The sequence below is a fragment of the Ovis canadensis genome, chromosome 24 (assembly GCF_042477335.2).
Source record: "Ovis canadensis isolate MfBH-ARS-UI-01 breed Bighorn chromosome 24, ARS-UI_OviCan_v2, whole genome shotgun sequence".
Classification (NCBI taxonomy): Eukaryota; Metazoa; Chordata; class Mammalia; order Artiodactyla; family Bovidae; genus Ovis; species Ovis canadensis.
In genome coordinates this window covers 54,722,236-54,743,356 of record NC_091268.1, presented here as the reverse complement: position 1 = coordinate 54,743,356, position 21,121 = coordinate 54,722,236, and the positions used below count along the sequence as shown (strand labels likewise).

General features: G+C 55.8%; 1 protein-coding gene across 1 annotated transcript in view; it reads left to right on the top strand.

The window, feature by feature from the left end:
- Positions 1-21,121, top strand: part of SDK1 (sidekick cell adhesion molecule 1) — a 724,823-nt gene that overhangs the window by 616,394 nt on the left and 87,308 nt on the right. The window contains exons 21-22 of the mRNA XM_069569592.1: positions 1,951-2,142; positions 4,425-4,546. Of these exons, the coding sequence (XP_069425693.1) occupies positions 1,951-2,142; positions 4,425-4,546 (314 nt within the window). The remainder of the gene's footprint in view (positions 1-1,950; positions 2,143-4,424; positions 4,547-21,121) is intronic.

The following is a 21,121-nucleotide window of genomic DNA, read 5'->3' as shown; positions in this document are numbered from 1 at the left end:
AGCTTTTAAACAAAGAGAATTGTCTGGCGGACAAGGTGGTGATATTAACGGCACGCACGAGAACTCGAGTGTGTAACAGCACCCTTCTCCTCCGATGCGCGTGGGGCCGACTCGAGCCTCTCCGAGTGGAGGTCCCTCAGACAGCCCCCAGGCCGGGCCCACCTCCCCAGGGCCGGCGGGCTGGGAGGGCGCTCCCTGGGAGGGTGAGGAGCCATGGCCTTGGTCCCCTCCTCCGTGAGGCGGGGCGGCGATGCTGCAGCCTCAGAGCTCCATCCTAGGCTGAGTGAATTCACGCGCGTGGGGCACTCAGGACATCATGGGAACGTCAGGGACACGGCGTGTGTGAAGTCACCAGTCCTCACTGCCCTGCCGGGCGGTCTGGTTTTCACTGTACAGTTAGTCCCAAAAGTTGGAGTGAGCACCGTCCTCTGTACGGAGGAGGACTGGGAGTGGAGGGGCCCGGGGAGGCAGCTGGGGCCGCAGGCCTGGCTGGAGTGCAGCTCGGGTAGGCAGGGGCTGCCGGTGTGCGGCACGGCCCGCCTCCGCCCTCCGTGGCCTGCTGCCCTGACCCGGCCCCCCGTGCCCCCCGCCCGCGGAGGCCGCCAGGCTGTGGGGCAGCTGACGGGCAGCGGCTTCTAGCGCTATTTTTTTCTCCAGAGTACTGAAGTCCCGAGACGCTCTCCTCTAAATTCCTGTTTCTGAAGTGCAAGTCTCTCGCTCGGTTTATTGCTCCATCAGAGAGAGGAGCCCAAAGAGCCTGCCCGCGCCTCTGTCTCCACGAGCTCAGCCGGGAGGACGGGACAGCGCTCTCAGCACTTCGTGCCGGCCCGGGGCCCCTCCATCCGCGCCTCCCTCATGGCAGGGGGCGCTCCGAAGTGTTCTCTGATCACAGAACACCCCCCGCAAGGCGGCTGACCCAGGGCTGCCTGGGTCTGTTTTCTCTGAGCCCCCAATCGAGGTGGGACCCAAGGCTGAATGAATTGTGATCCTGAGGCCCCGACGACGGATGAACTTGAGCACGGCGTGTGGGGGGGGTGGAACCTGTCGGAAAACAGGCTGAAGAGGCAAGCAGGGCTGGAAGCGACGCTGCTGCCGCTCGTGCCGCTTGTGCCGCTCGTGCCGGGGTGGGGAGAAGCTTTAGGGCAAAAAGCGCTTCATCAGTCATCTTGTAAGGAAAAGTGGCAGCGTTTCCACAAATTAGTTGCAAGCCAGGAGCAAGCCTCTGATTTAGGGCGCCAGGCGACGAAAATATCGGTTTATAAAAATGGAAATGCGGCTGAAGCGCGTGCACCATCTGACGAGAGAAGGCTGCACCGAGGACCGCAGCCCCGCCCCCCTCGGCAGCCCGCTGTCCTCCCCAGACCCCTCCCCCTCCTCCCCCGGCCCCCCTCCTCCCCCAGCCCCGCCCTCCTCCCCAGGCCCCTCCCCCTCCTCCCCCGGCCCCCCTCCTCCCTCAGCCCCCGCTGTCCTCCCCAGGCCCCTCCCCCTCCTCCCACGGCCCCCCTCCGTCCTCCCCCAGCCCCCTCCTCCTCCCACGGCCCCTCCCCCCTCCTCCCCCGGCCCCACTCCGTCCTCCCCCAGCCCCCCGCCTACCTCCCCAGGCCCGTCCCCCTCCTCCCCCAGCCCGCCCTCCATCTCTCCCAGCCGCCCATCCTCCCCCAGCCCCTCCCCCCTCTTCCCCCAGCCCTGCTCCGTCCTCCCCCACTCCGTCCTGCCCCGGACCGAGCTTCCGTCCTCCCCCACTCCGTCCTGCCCTGGACCGAGCTTGCCAAGACCCCAGCCCATCGTCCTGCCGCCCCTGTGGCCGGGGTCTCGTCCCCGTAGGCCCTGGACTGGCAGCCCGGCTGGGCTCCGCACTGTTGTCAGAGCCACGTGATGACCAGGGGGCACCCACCTCTGCCCCAGCTCCCGGGACCCCAGAACTGACCCTGTGCCCCGCCTGCCTTCCAGGCTACCAGGTCTCCTGGGAGGTGTACGGGCAGAGCAGCTCGAGGCGCACGCTCACCCTCAACAGCTCGACGCACGAGTACAAGATCCAGGGGCTGTCCTCTCTCACCACCTACACCATCGATGTGGCGGCCGTCACGGCTGCGGGTGCCGGCGTGCCCACCTCGTCCACCATCTCCTCTGGGGTGCCCCCAGGTCAGTATACTCGTGCCCCGGTGTCCCCACAGCCGTGTCCCCCGGGCCTTGCTCTCGCTCCGAGTTGGTGGGCATCTTTGTGCAGAAGTCACTGGGGGCCTTTGAAAGGGGCGTCAGCCCTGGGCTCGGTTGGTTGGGGTCAGTGAATTTCTGCAGTTAAGACCAAGAAGCACAAAAGTATCCCCTGAGAAAAGCAGGGGGAGTGTGGGTCTGCAAGGAGGAGCGAGAAGGTGGGGAGGAAGCGGGCGGACGGGGTTCAGTGAAGGTCGGGGAGCGCGCCCGCCCCCGGCAGGGCCTAGTGACCCCGCCCTCGGTGGGGCCTTTCTGGAAGTCAGATCATCTCCCTAAACGTTCACGCTCATTCCAGCCTCGGAAACTGCACTCAGCTGTTTCTCTTACATTTAAAATGAAAGCGTTTTTCCCAGGAATTCACCAACACACAGACGTGAGAAAACGTTGTGTCATCGATTCAGTTCTGTAGCTAAATCAGAGACCCTGTGTTCTCCAGAAGCCGTCCAGTCGCCTCCTTTGGGTCTCTGAGAAAAGCAGGACAGCCCCGGAGACTGAAACCAGCGGTCATCCCTGCAGCCCTCTCCTCGGGGAGCCAGGAGCCTGGGGTCCCGTGGCACGGCTGTCCATCCCCTGACACGCAGTCACCACCGTCCACTCTCTCGGGCAGGGCTTCTCACACCGTCCTGTGCATCCATCTCGACCCCCGCCCCCCGAGTCTGTGCTGGGCCCACTGCCACGTGGCCAGCCCCTGGATGTGAGCGAGGCTGCAGAGCTTGCCCCGGGACCCACTCCAGGTGGCACCCACGCTGCTGGCCAGGCCCCATGCTTGAGCCGATGCGATGTCTTCTTTAAGGCATTTACATGAGACGTGTGTCCTTTCTTAAGAAGGAAGTCTTTGGCTTCCAGAGAGATTCATATATTCCGCGTACACAGCAGCTACCAAAGCACACGCGGTTAGGACCTTAATGACTAGTGACAATGAGGTGGCGATGCTGCCGTGTGATTTAGTGCTTTAGAACCGGCTAATGGACAGTGGCCAGGGTAACAGGGAGCATCCCTGGGCGACCAGCTTGTTCCTTGGATGGTTTGCACACCGTCCAACCGGGGCCTGGAAGTGGCCAGCTGGCCTCCCCTCTGAGCAGCCTTGGCCCCAGCGTGCCTGTGAGCAGCACTACCCCAGATGCAGAGAAGGGCTGCGGGGGTCGGGCCTGGCCACGCCGAGTGGGCCTGAGCCCCTGGCTGGGGGCGGGCCAGGGGCTGCTGCTGCTGCCTGATGGCCAGGCCCCCAGGGCCCGGGGGTCTCTCCTGGGACACACCGAGAAAAAGCAGATGACGACCGTCACTTTGGGCTGTGATCCGTCGCGGTACTTGAAGTTTACGTCCATTCATGACTGGAGAACCAGCTAAAGAACCCAGAGAGCTGGCAGATACACAGAACGGGTCACTCGTCCTTCCATTTAAACAGCCTCCTCCTCAAGCTCATTAGACGTGAGGTGGAAAGCACCCTTGAGAGCCCAGCGATGCACTGTGTGCCAGCCCCGAACCAGGGTGGTTGCCCCGTGCGAGACCTGGTCTTAAACACCCTGGACACAGCAAGTCCAGAAGCCGTCCCTCGGACATGGCGCCTCTGGAACCCTTTCCTGACACGCGTCATGTCTTTCTTGCCTGTGTTGCACCCCGCGGTCTTCCTCGAGCGTTTTTCAGTTGCCCAGCAATGTCAGAGCTCTCACTGCGAACCCACAGCATCTCACTTTCTAGTGAGACAGGCTCCTGGGGGCGGGCCAGGGGCATCAACCTGCAGAAGGGCCTCTGTTCAAGGAGGGGGCTTAGCCGCAGGTGGCCGCAGACGAGAGGCCACAGGCAGAGCCCGCCTGCCCTCTTTCAGTTGCCAGAGCAGCAGAGTGCAGGCAGAGTGGGGCGGGCTCTGCACTTTCTCCTGAGTCCGGTTGTCTTGGAGACCAGAGCCAGGAAGCCTACGGCTTGGGACCCGCACACCTCCCACTTCGAGCTGCCCGGAGCTACTTGGGGTGCACGCCCCCTCCCCGTCCTCTTTCGAAGGCACCAGGGCATTGGCAGAAGGGAGATGGACACTCAGCCCTTTGGTTCTTCGAGGAGCCTCGGAGGGAACGCTGTGCTTCTTGCTCTGGCAGTTGTGAAAATCAGCCCTGTCTTGGTGTGAAGGCGTGTGGGAAGTGGTTGCTGCTGACATGACCTTTCCTGAGCTGTGGCAGGATTTAAATTTCCACCTTCCCTCTCTCCTCTATGTCCAGAACTTCCTGGTGCCCCATCCAATCTGGTCATTTCCAACATCAGCCCTCGCTCGGCCACGCTCCAGTTCCGACCAGGGTACGATGGGAAGACGGCCATCTCCAGGTGGATCGTGCAGGGACAGGTATGGCCACCCTGAAGCCGAGAGCTGCAGTCCCCGTAGAGTAACGCAGGGCCTGGAGGTGTGACAGGCAGTTCAGTGATGCCAGGGATAGATGACCCCTGGCTGGAGCAGCCTTGGATGCTTTGAGGGAGGAGGAGAAATGGAGACGGGAGTGGCTGGGGCGCCCGGGGCAGACGTGGGAGCAAGCGGGGACACGGGGTGTCAGGCTGGGCTCTTGCAGGATAACGGAAGAAGGGCTGGTGGGGGCACACGTGCAAGTCACCGTGCAGTCAGTTCAGGCGCTCAGTCATGTGGGTCGTGTGACTCTTTGGGACCCCAAGGGCTGCAGGCTTCCTGGTCCATCACCAACTCCTGGAGCTCGCTCAAACTCATGTCCATTGAGTCGGTGATGCCATCCAGCATCTCATCCTCTGTCACCCCCTTCTCCTGCCTTCAATCTCTCCCAGCATCAGGGTCTTTTCCAGTGAGTCAGTTCTATGCATCAGGTGGCCAAAGTATTGTAGCTTCAGCATCAGTCCTTCCAATGAATATTCAGGACTGATTTCCTTTAGGATGGACTGGTTTGATCTCCTTGCAGTCCAAGGGACTTTTAAGAGTCTTCTCTAACACCACAGTTCAAAAGCATCAATTCAGCTTTCTTTGTAGTCCGACTCTCACATCCGTGCACGACCACTGGGAAACCATGAGTGATGGACAGGGAAGCCTGGGGTGCTGCAGTCCATGGGGTTGCAAAGAGTCGGACACGACTGAGCAACTGAACTGAACTGAATGGAAAAAGCTTTGATTATACTGACCTTTGTAGGCAAAGTGATGTCTCTGCTTTTTAATATGCTGTCTAGGTTGGTCATAGCTTTTCTTCCAAGGACCAAGCGTCTTTTAATTTCATGGCTGCAGTCAGCATCTGCAGTGATTTTGGAGTCCAAGAAAATAAACTCTCTCATTGTTTTCATTGTTTCCCCATCTATTCCCCATGAAGTGATGGGACCAGATGCCATGATCTTCATTTTTTGAATGTTGCATTTTAAGCCAGCTTTTTCACTTCCCTCTTTCAATTTCATCAAGAGGCTCTTTAGTTCTTCTTCGCTTTCTGCCATAAGGGTGGTGTCATCTGCATATCTGAGGTTATTGATATTTCTCCCAGCAGTCTTGATTCCAGCTTGTGCTTCATGCAGCCAAGCATTTCTCATGATGTCCTCTGCATATTAGTTAAATAAGCAGGGTGGCAATATAGAGCCCTGACGTACTCCTTTCCCGATTTGGAACCAGTCCATTGTCCCATGGCCAGTTCTAACTGTTGCTTCTTGACCTGCACACAGGTTTCTCAGGAAGCAAGTCAGGTGTTCTGGTATTCCCATCTCTTTCAGAATTTTCCACATTTTGTTGTGATCCACACAGACAAAGGCTTTGGCATAGTCAATAAAGCAGAAGTAGATGTTTTTCTGGAATTCTCTTGCTTTTGCTGTGATCCAGCGGATGTCAACAATTTGATGTCTGGTTCCTCTGCCTTTTCTAAATCCAGCTTGAACATCTGGGAATTCTTGGTTCATGTACTGTTGAAGCCTCGCTTTGAGAATTTTGAGCATTACTTTGCTAGCATGTGAGATGAGTGCAATTGTGCGGTAGTTTGAGCATTCTTTGGCATTGCCTTTCTTTGGGATTGGGATGAAAATTGACCTTTTCCAGTCCAAAAGGCAGTGATCAAGACTGTCCCCAAGAAAAAGAAAGGCAAAACAGTTATCTGAGGAGGTCTTCCAAATAGCTGGGAAAAGAAGAGAAGCAAGGGCAAAGGAGGAAAAGAAAGATATACCCATCTGAATGCAAGTGGCAAAGAGAGATAAGAAAGCCTTCCTCAGTGATCAGTGCAAAGAAATAGAGGAAAACAACAGAATGGGAAAGACTAGAGACCTCCTCAAGAAAATTAGAGATACCAAGGGAACTTTTCATGCAAAGATGGGCTCAATAAAGGACAGAAATGGTATGGACCTAACAGAAGCAGAAGATATTAAGAAGAGGTGACAAGCATACACAGTTGAACTATAGTGAGGCGAGGTGAGGTGAAGTCGCTCAGTCGCGTCTGACTCTTTGCGAGTCCATGGACTGTAACCTACTAGGCTTCTCCGTCCATGGGATTCTCCAGGCAAGAATACTGGAGTGGATTGCCATTTCCTTCTCCAGGGGATCTTCCCAACCCAGGGATTGAACCCGGGTCTCCCGCATTGGAGGCAGACGCTTTAACCTCTGAGCCACCAGGGAAGCTGGACAAAAAAAGATCTTCATGACCCGAATAACCACAGTGGTGTGATCACTCACCTAGAGCCTGACATCCTGGAGTGCAAAGTCAAGTGGGCCTTAAGAAGCATCACTACGAACAAAGCTAGTGGAGGTGCTGGAATCCCAGTCGAGCTATTTCAGTTCCTAAAAGATGATGCTGTGAGAGTGCTGCACTCAGTATGCCAGCAAGTTTGTGAAATTCAGCCGTGGTTTGATACAGGTTCTCCCAGTTTGATGGTGTCGCTGGTTGCGATTTTTCTTTTAATTCTGTATCACAATGAGCTACAGAACAGACTGTTTGGTACAGTCCAAATGGATGAACCTGCGTTTACTCAACAATGTTCATAGCATGTTTTTATCTCCAGGCCCTAGTCTAGCGTGAGGTGCGCAGTGGTGAGCAGAAACAGGCACTGTTTCTGCCTCAGGGAGGAATGTTCTGTCTCAGGGGAAGGACCTTCAGGTTGCTGGGAAAGGAACAGGAACTTTCTCTGTGGGGACAGACGGCTGTAGTGCGGGGTGTAGGGAGAAGCTGGGGGCGGGTCATGGGGAGCCTGGGGTTCCTTCTTAGGAGGACTTTGCACGTGACTCAGCGCGATAGCAAGGGAGCAGGACCCACAGGGCTCATGCGCCAGGCAAGGGTCCCACCGGCCTCCGTGGATCCCACCCGCCCTGACGCACCTTGTTCCACGCAGAGCAGAGCAAACTGACCCCAAGCCGCATGCCGAGAGCATGAGTTTCCAGACCCTTCGTGTCCGCAGTAAAACCCCGGTGGTTTCCATGACTATGCTTGTGCTCTGTTGCAAGACAATTCGATCCTGGAAACTTGGCCATAAATCAGGGCACGGATTCATCTGTGTCTTCAAAACTTTCATTAAGCAACCGTTTCTGGAAGCCTCTGCAGGATCCTGACAGTGGGCCAGCTAGTTGGAACCGATCGATCAGTGTGGCTGGGACAATTAATTACTTAGGAAAGGATCACTGAGAAAGCACATCCCCGGGAAACGAAGACCGAAACAATAAAAGCGAGCTTGAAAACGCATCAAAGAAAATAAAGGAGGAAAACCGTGGTCCCTCCTGGAAAGCAGAGGCTCAGAGTCGGCCAGACAGAGCCGGGCACGCACTCCAAGGAGCACAGGAGCCAGGAGTCCGTCCTTGCTGTTCCTGGACAGCAGTACCACCGGGCACAAAGGGTGGACGCTCTTCAGGGTGGGCATCAGGCCAGGCTGGGCAGCGGGAGTGGAGATGCCGCCTCTGCTGGCTCTGCTCGAGACCTGCGTCCTGCACCCCTGGGCCAGCCCTGGGAGCGGCCTGCGCCTACTGCTGGGGCCTGCTCACCAGGACGGTCACGGGCTCCGCTCAGGGAGGGGCCCTTCTTCTGTGCGTGGAGAGACGGTGATGAGCGAGCACATGGCACCTCTCTGCACGTAAAGTGCACTCGCGTTATGCCTCTCTCCACAACGGACCTACTGATCCTTGTGTTTTTAATATAAAACATCCTCAGCGTGCCCAGACGGAATGCGCCCCCACGCACCCTTCACCCACACTCACCTCTTCTGTTCTGCGTTCATCTGCTCCCTCTTTCTGTTACCGCTGGAGCAGCTGCTCGTTTGTTTTCAATTTTAAAAAATTTTAGTAAAGTATCATTGATTTACAATACATATTACTTTCAGTTGTACAATATTTTTGCAGATTATACTCCATTTAAAGTTATTGTGAGATATTATCTGTATCCACTGTGCTGTGTCTTGTGGTTCCGTCGCTCAGTCATGTCCGACTCTGCAACCCCGTGGACTGCAGCACGCCAGGCCTCCCTGCCCTTCACCATCTCCCCAAGTTTCCTCAAACTCATGTCCACTGGGTCAGTGATGCCATCCAACCGTCTCATCCTCTGTCGCCCCCTTCTCCTCCGGCCCTCAATCTTTCCTAGCATCAGGGGCTCTTCTAGTGAGTTGGCTCTTCACATTGGGTGGCCAAAGTAATTTTTACAGAGTATACTCCGTTTAAGGTTATTACAAGGTATTGGCTATATTCACGGTGCTGGACGTTAAATCCTTTATCTTATTTATTTCACGCCTGCTAGTCTGCTCCTCTCCTTTTAAATTGATGTATAGTAGCTGTACAATATTATGTAAGTTACAGGTGTACAGTATAGTGATTTGTAACTTTTAAAGGCAATACTCCATTTATAGTTATTATAAAACATTGGCTCCATTCCCTGTGGCATGGGCAGCTTGTGCTCCTGTCCGGAAGCTCTGGGAGACCACCGTCTCCCCGCTCCCCTCGCTTGTGCAGGCTGTTGGCAGCACTCACCTTCTGAGGTCCTGGGACCTAGCCAGGCGTCATTATCCCCAGCTCCAAGAGGCCCCACGTCCTTTTCTCCACCTGCAGAGCCAGCGGTGGGGGAGCAGGTCCTTCTCAGTCCGCCACTGTCTCTTTCGTCTCTCTCCCTGACCCACTCTCCCGCCTCTCTCTTGCATTTTCAGGGTTGATTAGACCCACCCAGATAATCCGGGATAATCTCCCTGTGTCAAGGCTCTTCACCTTAATCACGTCTGCAGAGTCCCTTCTATGTGGGGTGACCTGCCTACCGGCCCCAGGGTTCAGGGTATGGACCTCCGGGTTAGGAGAGATGTCTGCAGGGGGCCTTATTCTGCCTAAAGGTTGCTCTCAGCCTTTTGAACACTCCTTCTGTGTCTATGTGGCTGAGTCTCTGGGCTCCGTCCCTAGGAATGGGATTTCGGGACCAACAGTGAGTGTGAACTTTCTAGCCGTTACCAAAGGTTTCTGCTGCAGGTCGTACATGTTGCATTTCTGTCAACTATATATAGAATTTTTTGCCATGCCAAAAAAAATTGACATTTGATTTATCAGTCTCTTTTGCAAGCCTTTGGACGTTGAGGTCTTAGATTTCACCCAGCTTTTACTATCACTTCTGTGATTTCGTGTTTGCATTCAGGTCTCCATCCATTTGGAATTTGTTCTTTTATGTGAATGATATGAATCCATCTCTTATGATTTTGCAAGTAGCTGTGTCCTTGTCTCAAAGCCGCCTGTTAAGAAGTCCGTTTTCCCCCCTCCCCATTTGTAGCATTACATTCCCACGAGCAGGTGGGGCTGTTTCTGAAATCTTTATTCTGTCCTGTGAGTCTGGCTGTTCACGCAGTAGCTGTGCTTTGTTTAATTGCAAGGCTTTAAAGGGTGTTTCAGTGTGTGGTAAGGCCTTCACCGCCCCCGCCATCACGCACATGCACGCGCGCACACGCCCTCACACGCACACACGCCCGCAAGTGCACTGCCTGACTTATGCAGCGTTTTTCTCACTTTCCTCATGTCTCATGACGTCGAGTCTTTCTATCGTCTTTCCACGATACGTCTATTTTCGTCAGGCGTTTTCTTCTTGGGAAAAGCACTGGGCTATCTCTTCTTACCTTTGCTCTGCTCCCCAAAAGGCAGGGCAGCTGGGGGGGATCAGTGTGCCCCGAAAGCCGTGATAGGAGGAATGTGGACCTTGTACCAGCCGCCCTGGCCCCCCTTTTCCTGCCCCCTTCCCCGGCTCCGGGTCCTGGGCGTGTTTAACTCCTGTGCCAGCCTCAGGGTCCTCACCTGGAAACAGGGCCAGCCGTGCCGTCACAAGCCCGGCATGAGGATTAATGGGCATCTGTACATCTGAAATGGCTTTTTCTGGCTGTGGCTGGCCTATAGGGTCACAGCTGATTTTGGAATTTTTTTTTTTTTTTAATTTAATGAACTCTCACGTGTTCTTGGGCTTCCCTGGTAGCTCAGCTGGGGAAGAATCGGCCTGCAATGCAGGAGATCCCAGTTCAATTCCTGGGTGGGTTGGAAAGGTCCCCTGGAAAAGGAATAGGCTACCCACCCCAGTATTCGGGGGCTTCCCTGGTGGCTCAGATGGTAAAGAATCTGCCTGCAACGCAGGAGATGTGGGTTTCATCCCTGGGTCGGGAAGATCCCCTGGAGGACAATATGGCAACCCACTCCAGTATTCTTGCCTGGAGAACTCTGTGGACAGAGGAGGCTGGCGGGCTACAGTCCATGGGATCGCAAAGAGTCAGACGTGACTGAGCAACTAAACAAATGTGTTCTAAGCGCTTTTACTCATTCACTCATTTACTCCTCGTACTGACGATGAGGAGGTCACGGTGACCCCTTCCTGCAGACAAGACGCGAGGGACTGAATTGCACAGCTCAGCCCAGGAACGGAGGCGGCCCGAGTGGCCGGGCCCCAGCGCCCACCTGAGGCTACGACTGTGTCATAGCCCAGCCCAGCGTTGGGGTGTCACGGCCCAAAGCTCCGGTGATCTCCCGTTGGCTCGTTAATCCCACTGTCGTTTCTGTAAAGAAGCCACGTCACCTGCTGCCGCTGGGAGTTCTACTTCTTCCTTTGAAACCTTCATATCCTTTCTTTCTGTTTTTTGTTTCTTTCTATTTATTGTCCTCAATGGACGGTCTAGATCCCCCCATATCATATTGAGTCAGAGCAGTGATAGAACAACCTTTGTTTTATTACTAACTTTAAAGAAATTCGGTTAAGGTTTTATTATCAAGCCTGACATTTACAACATTTATGGCTGGTTTTGTGGGGAATTTTTGGTATTTTGTTTTTACAGCTAGCTTGTATTGGGTTAAGACAATTCTTTTCTAATCCTGCTTTGCTAGGAGTTGCTTTGGGGAATTTTGGGATAAAAAAAAACTCACAAAGAAGTGTGATTCTGCCACACTGTGCCTTGCATCTATCAAGTTGTTTGTGTTCTTCCATCTTTTGTCTGCTGGTGAGATGATTTAGGTTGATGTTCTAATGTTCGCTAGTCCCAGTGTTTCTGAGATAAATGCAATTTGATGTTTATAGTGTTTGATTCAATTTGGGTTTAAGATTTTTGTATCCATGTTCATAAGTGAACTTGGCCTTTTCTGGCTGTTGGTTTGGCTCTGAAAATTGAGTTTACTTTCTCACCAGTTTTCGTAAATAATGTGATTGCTCTGAAGGGGGAGGTGAGAGGCAGGGGTGCTGACACCCCGACCTCGCCAGCGCAGACCGGAACCTGGAGATCATCTCCCTAAGGTTCCTGGGGTTCTCCATCCCAGCTGTGCTTTGGCGGGTGGGCAGATTTTAGCACCCAGAGCCCCCCTCCCCCACTACACACAAATCAGTTCAGCAGCAGCTCCAGGTCTGGGGTCCGGGCACCTCTCTGTTTGTAGGTAAACAAGATGACATGGGTCCCCTGGGTGACACAGCAAGTTAAAAGCTACCATCTCCTGCTTGGGTGTCCTGGGGGCCCCTATGCAGGGCCTGGAGGGGCAGTGTCAGTGATCCAGCCTCTTCTCAGCTCTCTGCCTAGAGGTTCCGAGTCTCCGGCTCCCTGGGGAAGACGATCTGGGCGGGCTCCCTGCCACTTCCCCAGGCTGCACCCAGTGTCTCAGAGCGGCACCGGTGGGGCAGATTCACAGCTCAGAGTGCTCACCGCCAGCTCCCCATCAGCCTGTAGCCACCTCTTAAAAGTTTGGGGTTGCCCTGAATTCATGTTTACCTTTCACCTTGAAAGTATTTCACAACTGCATAAAAGTTGCTAGAATACCGCAAAGAAACAACCCTCCACCCACCCAAACACTCCATCCGAGTCTTGTCAGTTGTCCCTGAGTGTCCTCGGTAGCGAAAAGCTCCAGCTCAGGACCGCTCGCCACGCCTGGCTGTCCTGGCTGTCCTTTCCCGCCACCTGCGCTCGCTCCTCGGTCGTTCTCGACTTCCTCGACGTTGACGGCGTCAGAGATCACAGGCCATTTGTTTCCCAGAATATCCCTCAATTGGATTCACGCATTTCTCCGTGATTAGACCCAGATTATGCGTCTGTGGTCAGAGTGTCGCCAAAGTGATGCTGAGTTCTTTACACTGCGTCCTGTTGTGTTTAGCGTGATGTGGAAAGGCCCCATCTGTGTTGGAGCTGGTTTTGGTCACCCAATTCTCTCCCCTTCACAGTGAGTGAGTATCCTGTGGGAGATGCTTCCAGATTGTGTGAAAATCTCATTCTCCGTTCCACTCACCTCCTAGAGAATCATTCCCTGATTAGGTCTTGCCAGAATTAATTAGTATAATGAGGCGCCCAGTTGTGACCTTTCTAATTCAATTGTTTCTTCTACATTTATTGGCTGGACTTTTATCGTTTTCCTTTTTTTTAAGCTTTCTCTTCTCGCTTGTTTGTTTACCTCAGTGTGGACCTTACATGACACATTATAATCCATTCCGATCATCATCTATGTCAGTGTGGGAGGCCCTCCCTCCTTCTCACAAGTTCCGGTTATTCCAAGGCTCTCCTCACTTTCTGACACGAGATGCTCCAGTTCACTCACTCCTTCCTCTTCTTTCTCAGCCATTTCTCTGAGGAATTTTGGACCCTTTCTGTGGAGAATGGTATTCAGAAACCAAGACCTGGGCCCTGGAGGTGCTCACGGCTCCTGGGGTGCCATTTCTCCCAGACCCTGCTCACGGGTCCGCCCCCAGGTCTGTGTGTCTCTCTGCGTAAGCTGAGAAGCGCTGGCTCACAGCAGCACCTCCAGATACAGTTCACTGTGTGTGTGAGTGTGAGTGTGAGTGTGTGTGTGTGTGAGTGTGTGTGTGAGTGTGTGTGTGTGTGTGTGAGTGAGTGTGTGTGAGCGTTTGTTGCCCAGTCGTGTTCAACTCTGCAACCCCATGGACTGTAGCCCACCAGGCTCCTCTGTCCGTGGGATTCTCCAGGCAAGAATACTGGAGTGGGCAGCTGTTCCCTTCTCCAGGGGCTCCTCCCGACCCAGGGATGAAGCCCAGGCCTCCCACATTGCAGGCGGATTCTTTACGGTCTGGGCCACCAGGGATGCACACCGTCCAGCACCATCGCCTCACTCAGGCCTCCACCTCCGCACTGACGCCAGCCTGACTTTTCTCCCGGTGCTCTCATTCTGTGTCCGTCCTTGCTGAATCCCCCGTGTGTGGCCCGTCCTCTGAGATGACCACCCTGCTTGGACACCTTCCCTGCACGGGTCCTGACTGGGCTCCTTTGCACTGTGCTTCCGGAAGGAAGAATGAAAGCTGCCCTAAAAATTTTAGCTTGCAAACTTAAGTTATCAAAACCTAAAGTTGGCCATTGTCTCTCTCTTCCTCCCAGTGATACAAGATTCTAAAGTTCTTTCATTCCAGTTGGGGCATACTTGTGCCCAGCATTTCAGTCCCACCTTTTCTTTCTGTTTCTCCAAAGGCTGTGATGCCTGTTAGCATCTCTTCTTACAATCAGTGCTAGCTTAGCTTCCACGGCCAGTTTGCCTGCAGCTTCACTTCCCACTCTGTCGGCCTCCACCACGTGCCTTTCTCCCCTGCATGCTCAGCTGTTTATTGCTCATGCGTCTCTTAAACTCCGTCCAGCTCTGCTCTGGCTCTCGGGTGGGAGGTTATCTGGTCTGCCGAATCTTCAGAATTGGATGTCCCTTCAAAATAGTTTGTCTAAAATATTTTAATATTAACTCAGCAAGTCTGAAAATTCTGGTAGTGGTATAGACGGTTGGAACTTCAAAACCAGAAAGGAAATGTTTTCCCCTGAAACTCGTTATCCGAACCATTTGTGTTTCAATGTTCCTAGCAAGTAAATGTTCATCTATAAAAAGAAACTTGGATCCAACCCACAGGGGTAAGGCTTACAGACGTTTCCTGGCCAAGAGGAGACTGGAGGATACTTGTTGGCATTCCATCACTAGGTGCCTGGGGGGCCCCGAGCCACCCCCGTCCCGGAGCTGACACACACTCGGCCTCTGTGACGACCCCGCCTGCCTCGAGGACGAGACACCACGCTCCTCAGTCCTCTGCACCGACCCCGTCAGCAGACCGCCGCGGGTGTGTGCTGTGCTCGTCCATCTGTTGATCGGATAGTCGGAACTGGCTTTCATTCATACACTAAGTTATCCCAAGAAAATCCCACAATGATGTGGCGAAGATTAGCATGGATGTCCACTTTGGAGCAAACGAATCCTGCTCTTATTTATGAACTGCTCCTAAGTAGCGCCGAAGGCATGTTACAGCAGGGTATCCATTCAAAGCTCAATGAAGGGGGCTTCCCTGGTGGCTCAGTGGGAAAGAATCCGCCTGCCAAGGCGGGAGATGTGGGTTTGATCCCTGATCCGGGAAGATCTCATGTGCTGCAGAGCAGCCAAGCCTGTGGGCCACGCCCATGCTCTAGAGTCCATGCCCTACAAGGAGGGAAGCCGCCACAGCGCGAAGTTCACGCACGACATCTAGAGAGTAGCCCCACTCGCCGCAGCTAGAGAAAGCCGTGCAGCAGCGAGGACCCAGCCCAGCGGGAAAAAGTAATGGTAATGAAGGAACAGGCATCTCTTTGAAGGTCTTGGAAGGCCCTTCGTCGCTAGGCCGGTGTTCAGCTATCTCAGACGGAAGGCAGAACGCTCTCCAACCCACCCCGCTCCCCTGCTAACACACGCGTGGCCCGTCCGGGGACTGAACAGACCCGCCCCTGAGACCCTTCGAGAGGCCCCGTCACTCCTCTCCTTGTATCAGCACTGCCTTCCTGGCCGTCATCACCTTCCACGCGTCGCCCTCTGACTCACCCCCGGGGAAGGGCCACGGACAAGGGCCCCGGGGACCACAGTGTGGAGAACGACCCTGTTGGTGGTGCAGAGGCCTTCCGCACAGGCTTCGGGACCAGAGAAGCTGGCCTGGAGCCCCCGCTCTGCCCTCCTGGCTGGGTGGCTCTAGGGGAATCGCTTGTTCAAGTGCCTTCGCCGCAGAGCAGGACTGACGGCAGCCGTCTCGCCGGCTGCCGGGGCATCAGGACGTGTGGGCATGTTCGCATATCCTGGGAGTACATGGGTCCGTGCTCCGTGGACACGAGAGACTTTACGAGCGGAGTCTCCTCTGAGAAGTCTGTCAGCGCCTCAGGGCAGGGGGAAGCCGTGTCCACATCACACTGCCCCCCAGGGAGCCTCGGCGCACCCCCACTATTCCTCTGAGAATGTCTGGGCACATTCCCTGGCCCAGGCAGGCTCCACACTTCCTAAATTCGGCACACTGGGGCCCTGGAGACTGTGAGGGGTGTATATGAAGCCTTCTGAAACATTCCGCACCTCATTCCCTTCGCACGGGTGCGGATCAAGCCCAGGCAGCTGCTCTCTGCGCTCCCCCGGCCACTCATCTGAGAAGCGGTCACCGCCTCCGGCCCCGTGCCTGGCCGCGGGCTGGGATCCCCGGAGCAACGAGGCTCAGGGGCACGCGGGCCAGCGAGCTGTCGGCCACTCAGCAATTCATCGCGTGGAAAGCAGGGGAGCGATTTATAGAGGTGTGCTCGGGGCGCTGGTTGAGGAAGGAGGCCTGAGTCCACTCAGGTGGCTGCGGAGGTCCACAGAGAGGGTGGCATCCTGGCCCACCCCCCAGGGACCACGGCCACTAGCCAGGGAGAGCGGAGGGCAGCCGGGCAGCCTCTGGGAGCCAGGACCGGGCTGTGCCAAGCACTTCATGACGGGGCCGCCTCTGCTCTCCTTCCTCTGATCCATGTGTTTGCAGAAGTTTCTTTTGAATTCTGACCGCTGTTTAAGTGTGCCGATAAGGTTGCCTCCTTGGCGTTGTCACCAGTGAACTGTGGAATCAAAGACCCTCATCATTGGAGGAGCCCCCTTGAAGGGCCTGAAATAAGCTGATGCCCAGAGGTGGGTTAGTAAGATTGTGAACTGCGGTTTTCCCAGGTAAATCTGGCCCTGCACTGCTTCACTTGATTAGTAACCTTCAACTGGAGAGTGAGCACAGCCTCTTTTCCCACATTTTCACGGCACACCCGGAGAGGAGAGACTTCAGCTGGCACGCGTTTTCCCTGCTCCCGCACCCGCCTGCCCACCTGCCCAGAGCCCCTGCACCCACCCCCCAGCACAGCCGTGGGCTGAGCTCTAATAGCCAGAGTCACCTCAGCTGCTCCCAAGCCTGCTCTGAGCGTGGTTTTCTGCCATGAAGATGCTGGTGGCAGCGCCTGGGTGCAGATAAAAACTGTCTCCATCGGAAGGAGGGAAGGAAAAAAAAAGCCCACTTAGTGTGTATTTGTGCATAATAGTAGCCATTTTCTCAACGGGAATGGTTTCAGGGAGTGTTATGTGCTCATAAAACACAGCACGGCCTCTGTTGCTGGTCTCGGTAACTAAGGAGCAGCTGGGGTGGAGGGCCGGTGCCCGGGTCCCCCAGGCAGGGCGCCCGCAGAGGCCCGAGGCAGTCGATGCAGCCCAGGGCTAGCAGGTGGGGACGCACCTTCCTTGCACAGAGAAGCTGGGGTGGGGTGGGGGTTCTGTCCCCCCACCCCTCACCCCAAGGACGGGATCCAGGCTGGAAAGTGGAAGCCTGGCCTTCGTTTCCTCTCCTGCTGGCCGACACGCTTCTCCAGAGAAAGCTGGATGAGTCCTGTGGCCTCAGGGGCTTGGCTCCCTCAGGATAACGCTAAGAGAAGGACACGGCATTGAGACCCTCCACGCGGGCTCGTATGTTCTGAGTACTTAATAAATACAAGCAGATGAGAAAATTGTGCAAGTGAAGGCAAGTGTTTGGACTCAAAGAGAGCGGCCTGCGGCAGCGTGGCTCCAAGGAAAGACTGTCCCTGCCCTGGGAGTGCTCCTGGGATGGGCCTGTGCAGAGTGCGCGGCTCGGCCCAGAAAGTGCTGCCGGCAAGCCGGCCGCCAGGGCCAGGCCGGGCCCACCTGCCCACCCGAGGGCAGCGTCCTGCTGACGCTCAGCTCGGGAGGTGCTGGACTTCCGCGGTCTCCAGTCAGAGAACCGAGGTGGCCCATATCCCCGGCGGGGGAGGAGGGGTGCTGGTCAGGAGGAGCAGCTCCCGCGGCGAGAAGCCAGCCCAGCTTGAGTCAGTTGAGCGTCCAGGAGCTGGTGGGGGAATCTATTCACATGGAACCAGGACCAGGCCACATCGGCCGTTCCCGGTGCCCACCCCCGGGAAACTGTCCACCCTTTGCCTGTGTGTCCGTCCACCTGGCGGCCTGCCACCTCCCACGGCGTGTCCTGTCTCCTGCGGGTCACAGACCAGATGTTCTTTGTCTCATCTCCTCGAGCGCTGGAGTTGGGGATTTCTAATCGCTGATTTTGTCTCCTCCTCCCCTCATCACGGGGGGTGTCAGTGCTGTCTGCGGCCTTTCCAACAAGCGGGTATCAGCATCACGGTTGTCATAAGCCTTCACTGTGGTGGAGTTTCTCTTTCATAATAGGAAGGAAAAGAGCAGCATTGTTTCTGAGCGGGTCTGTCCCGTGTGCACATGAGCGCTGTCGTCACTGACGGCTCCTTCAGGGGTGGCTCCGCCATCAGACAGAGTCACCGAGATGGGGGCAGCTCGGTTCCAGGGCGACGCCTCTGGCGAGCGCGTGCGTGCCGCGGGGATGGGCTTCAGGGGTGGCTCAGCCATCAGACAGAGTCGCTGAGATGGGAACAGCTCTGTTCCAGGGCGACGCCTCTGCCCGAGCGCGTGCGTGCTGTGGGGATGGGTGGCAGTGACTCGCACGCTCGGATATTTCAGTGTTTGTTGTTTGCTTGGTCGTCCATAAGAACGCCCTTGTGTTGACTTTCCTCTCTCATTTCTCGACTTGCATAGGAAGACTGTACAAGATGGATGGTTTGAAGTGGCTTTTTTGTTCGTTAAATGCATCAGGTCCTTACTTCCTCCTATTATGAGACTTTCTAACAGACCACAGGGGAAGGAAATACCTCAGCCTAAGGGACAACTCAAGTACAACCGAGGAAAGCGCTTTACGACAGATGTCACTTTCAAGAAATAGAGGTCAGCGTCCGTATAAATCGCCCCTGTCAGACTGAGTTAAATTTTACGGGAGTCATGTTTTCCTGTTCTTTTGGAGACTCGCTCAGATTCTTTCATCCTGATTCTCTTGTTGGGATTTTAGATTTGCCTATACGCTTCATTTTTCCCATCATTAGGCTTTGTGTTTGCTTCTTCCAGTCAGCCATTCATCCAGCAAACACTTACTGAGCCCCTGCTGTGATATTGGTTCCCGGACTGATGCCACATACTAGATTACAAAGACGGAGAGCCTTCAGCCCCCACCTCTAAAAATCCGCAACTGGGGGAGTGGGTAGGAGGAATGATTGAGATGTAATAATCAATAAAATGAGGCTTGTGAGAACTGTTAAGAAAAAAAAAAGTGTTGCCAAGATGGCCTTGGAAAGAAAATGGGTAACCGAGTGGGATAATCAAGGAGGGCTCCATGTAGGAGGTGAACTTTTTTTAGCCAGATAGGGAGCAGGACACTCCAAGCAGAGAAAATAGCAGAGTGACAGGCGCATGGCCCCCCGGTTGTTTTAAAATGTATATTTTATTATTATTTGGGTAGAGTGAAGCCAGGGCGTCAGGAGACGACTGCCTGGAAAGATCGTTTGTTACTCACAGTTTCCGAGAGGAGGGGGCACGCGAAGCCAGACAGGGCCTCATGGGGAGACCCCAGGGCGGCTGGAGGCAGAGGGAGGGAGGTTCAGTGCAGACCAGAAGCCTCACTGAGGTTTCTGCGGAAGGAGTGGACAAGGCGGGGTGGGCAGGCTGAGGACTGGCTGGTCTGGATCGTTCCCGCAGGCTCCGGGGCACAGGGCCCATCCTGGTTGCATGGAACCTGCCCAGGGTGGAGAGGACAGGTGGACAGTGGCCCAGAGGGTGTAAGCCCATGGAGGAGGTGTGAGCGGTAGGCTCTGGGTTGGCTGATTTGCACAGGGAGGCGTGCTCACGGCTGAGCTGTTTACTGTTTCTAGGACCCAGCTGCCCAGAGAGGGGCGGTCCCTGCAGGGTCAGCAAGGCCCCAGTGTCAGAGTCTTTGATACAGAGTGAGAGCTGTGGCTGGTACACGCGGGGAAGGCTGAGCCGCAGCGTGGTTGGGCAGCTGGGCATGAGCAGGCAATGATGGGAGCAGGCACCAGAGGGGAGGAGGGAGCCGATGTGAGGCCTGCAAGGCCTTGCTCAGGGGACTGTGTTCCTGAGAACCTGAGTCTCCCGATCTCTGAGCCTCAGCCAGGGTGTCCCAGCGCTCCGCACGCTTCCCCCGTCGGCGTCTCCCGGTTGGCCTTCGGGGCTGTTCTGTGGTCCCCACTCCAAGGCCAGGGGCCCGCATCACATGAGCAGAAGGTGGGGCTTCTCGGGTTCCTGCCCTTTTCCCAGCCCCCTAGACTCCCACCCCACCTCACTTCATCAGTGATGGCACCCAACCCTCGCCGGCATCTCGGGATCTTAGCAAGTGGCACGACACCCGCACAGGGTTCGTGGAGATGTGGGCAGGTCCTGTTTGCCCTAGAGAGGGGGCGTGTCTGAGGGACAGAAGCGTCAGACACAGAAAAGTCCCCCGGAAGCTTGTGAGGGATCCTGGGAGGCCAGCTTCACATGAGGGCTGAGCGGGAGCTGGATGCCCAGCTCCCTCGGCGGCTCCAGGGAGACGGCGGCTCCAGGCTGGTCCCACACCTCCCTCCCCACCCCGAGTCATAGCGCAGCTGTTTGGTGGGGGGCTCGGGCCACGCACAGTGGGTCTACAGACTCCAGGAAGGCCGGCCCCCAGGGGCCCCCAGTGCAGGGACGGTCCTGGGTCCACAGTAAATTCCAGGGGAAGCGTCTTCTTGGGATGGGGGGACTTTGTGGAAAACCTGGTTCCTAGGAGGATATTTCAGGGGGAGTGTGAATAAAGTGATAGGAACCCCAGCACCTGCGGGAGGTAAGAGCAGGAAGGCCGGGCAGCGGAGAAGGCCCTGGGCCATCCGTGCGGCCAGGGCGGTGAGCCGGGCTCGCGTCTGCAGTCGTCACGGCTGTTCACTGGTGCAGGGGCCGGGGGACAAAGCCCTGAGCCTCTGGAATGGTCGCGTCACAATCCTCCTGCCTCTGAAGACAGAAGGAATATGAAAAAGTAAATGAATCACCAACGATCACGATCGGAGGAGGGAGGAAGCCGGCCTAAGGCTGCTTCCCAGCAGGAACCTCCGCACAAGCTGGTGTCAGGCAGCGCGGGGTGGGCGGGGGAGCTCATTAGGGTCGCAGGCTGCCCGGACTCTTCGAGAACTGGCCTTGAGCCCCGTCCAGGTCTGAATCCTGGCCTGGTTGTGCTGCAATCTGCCAGCGGGGGGGCCCATCTGAGCCCTCTCCTCTGCGCCCCCAGCTGCCTCCCTGGGCGGCCGCTCAGACCACAGGCTGCTGGACGGGCGGGTTTTCCTGCTGACTCCGGGGCTCAGCTCAGCACGCTTCCATGCCATGGATTCTGGAGCTTTCCCTGTCCTCCACTCTGCATAAGAA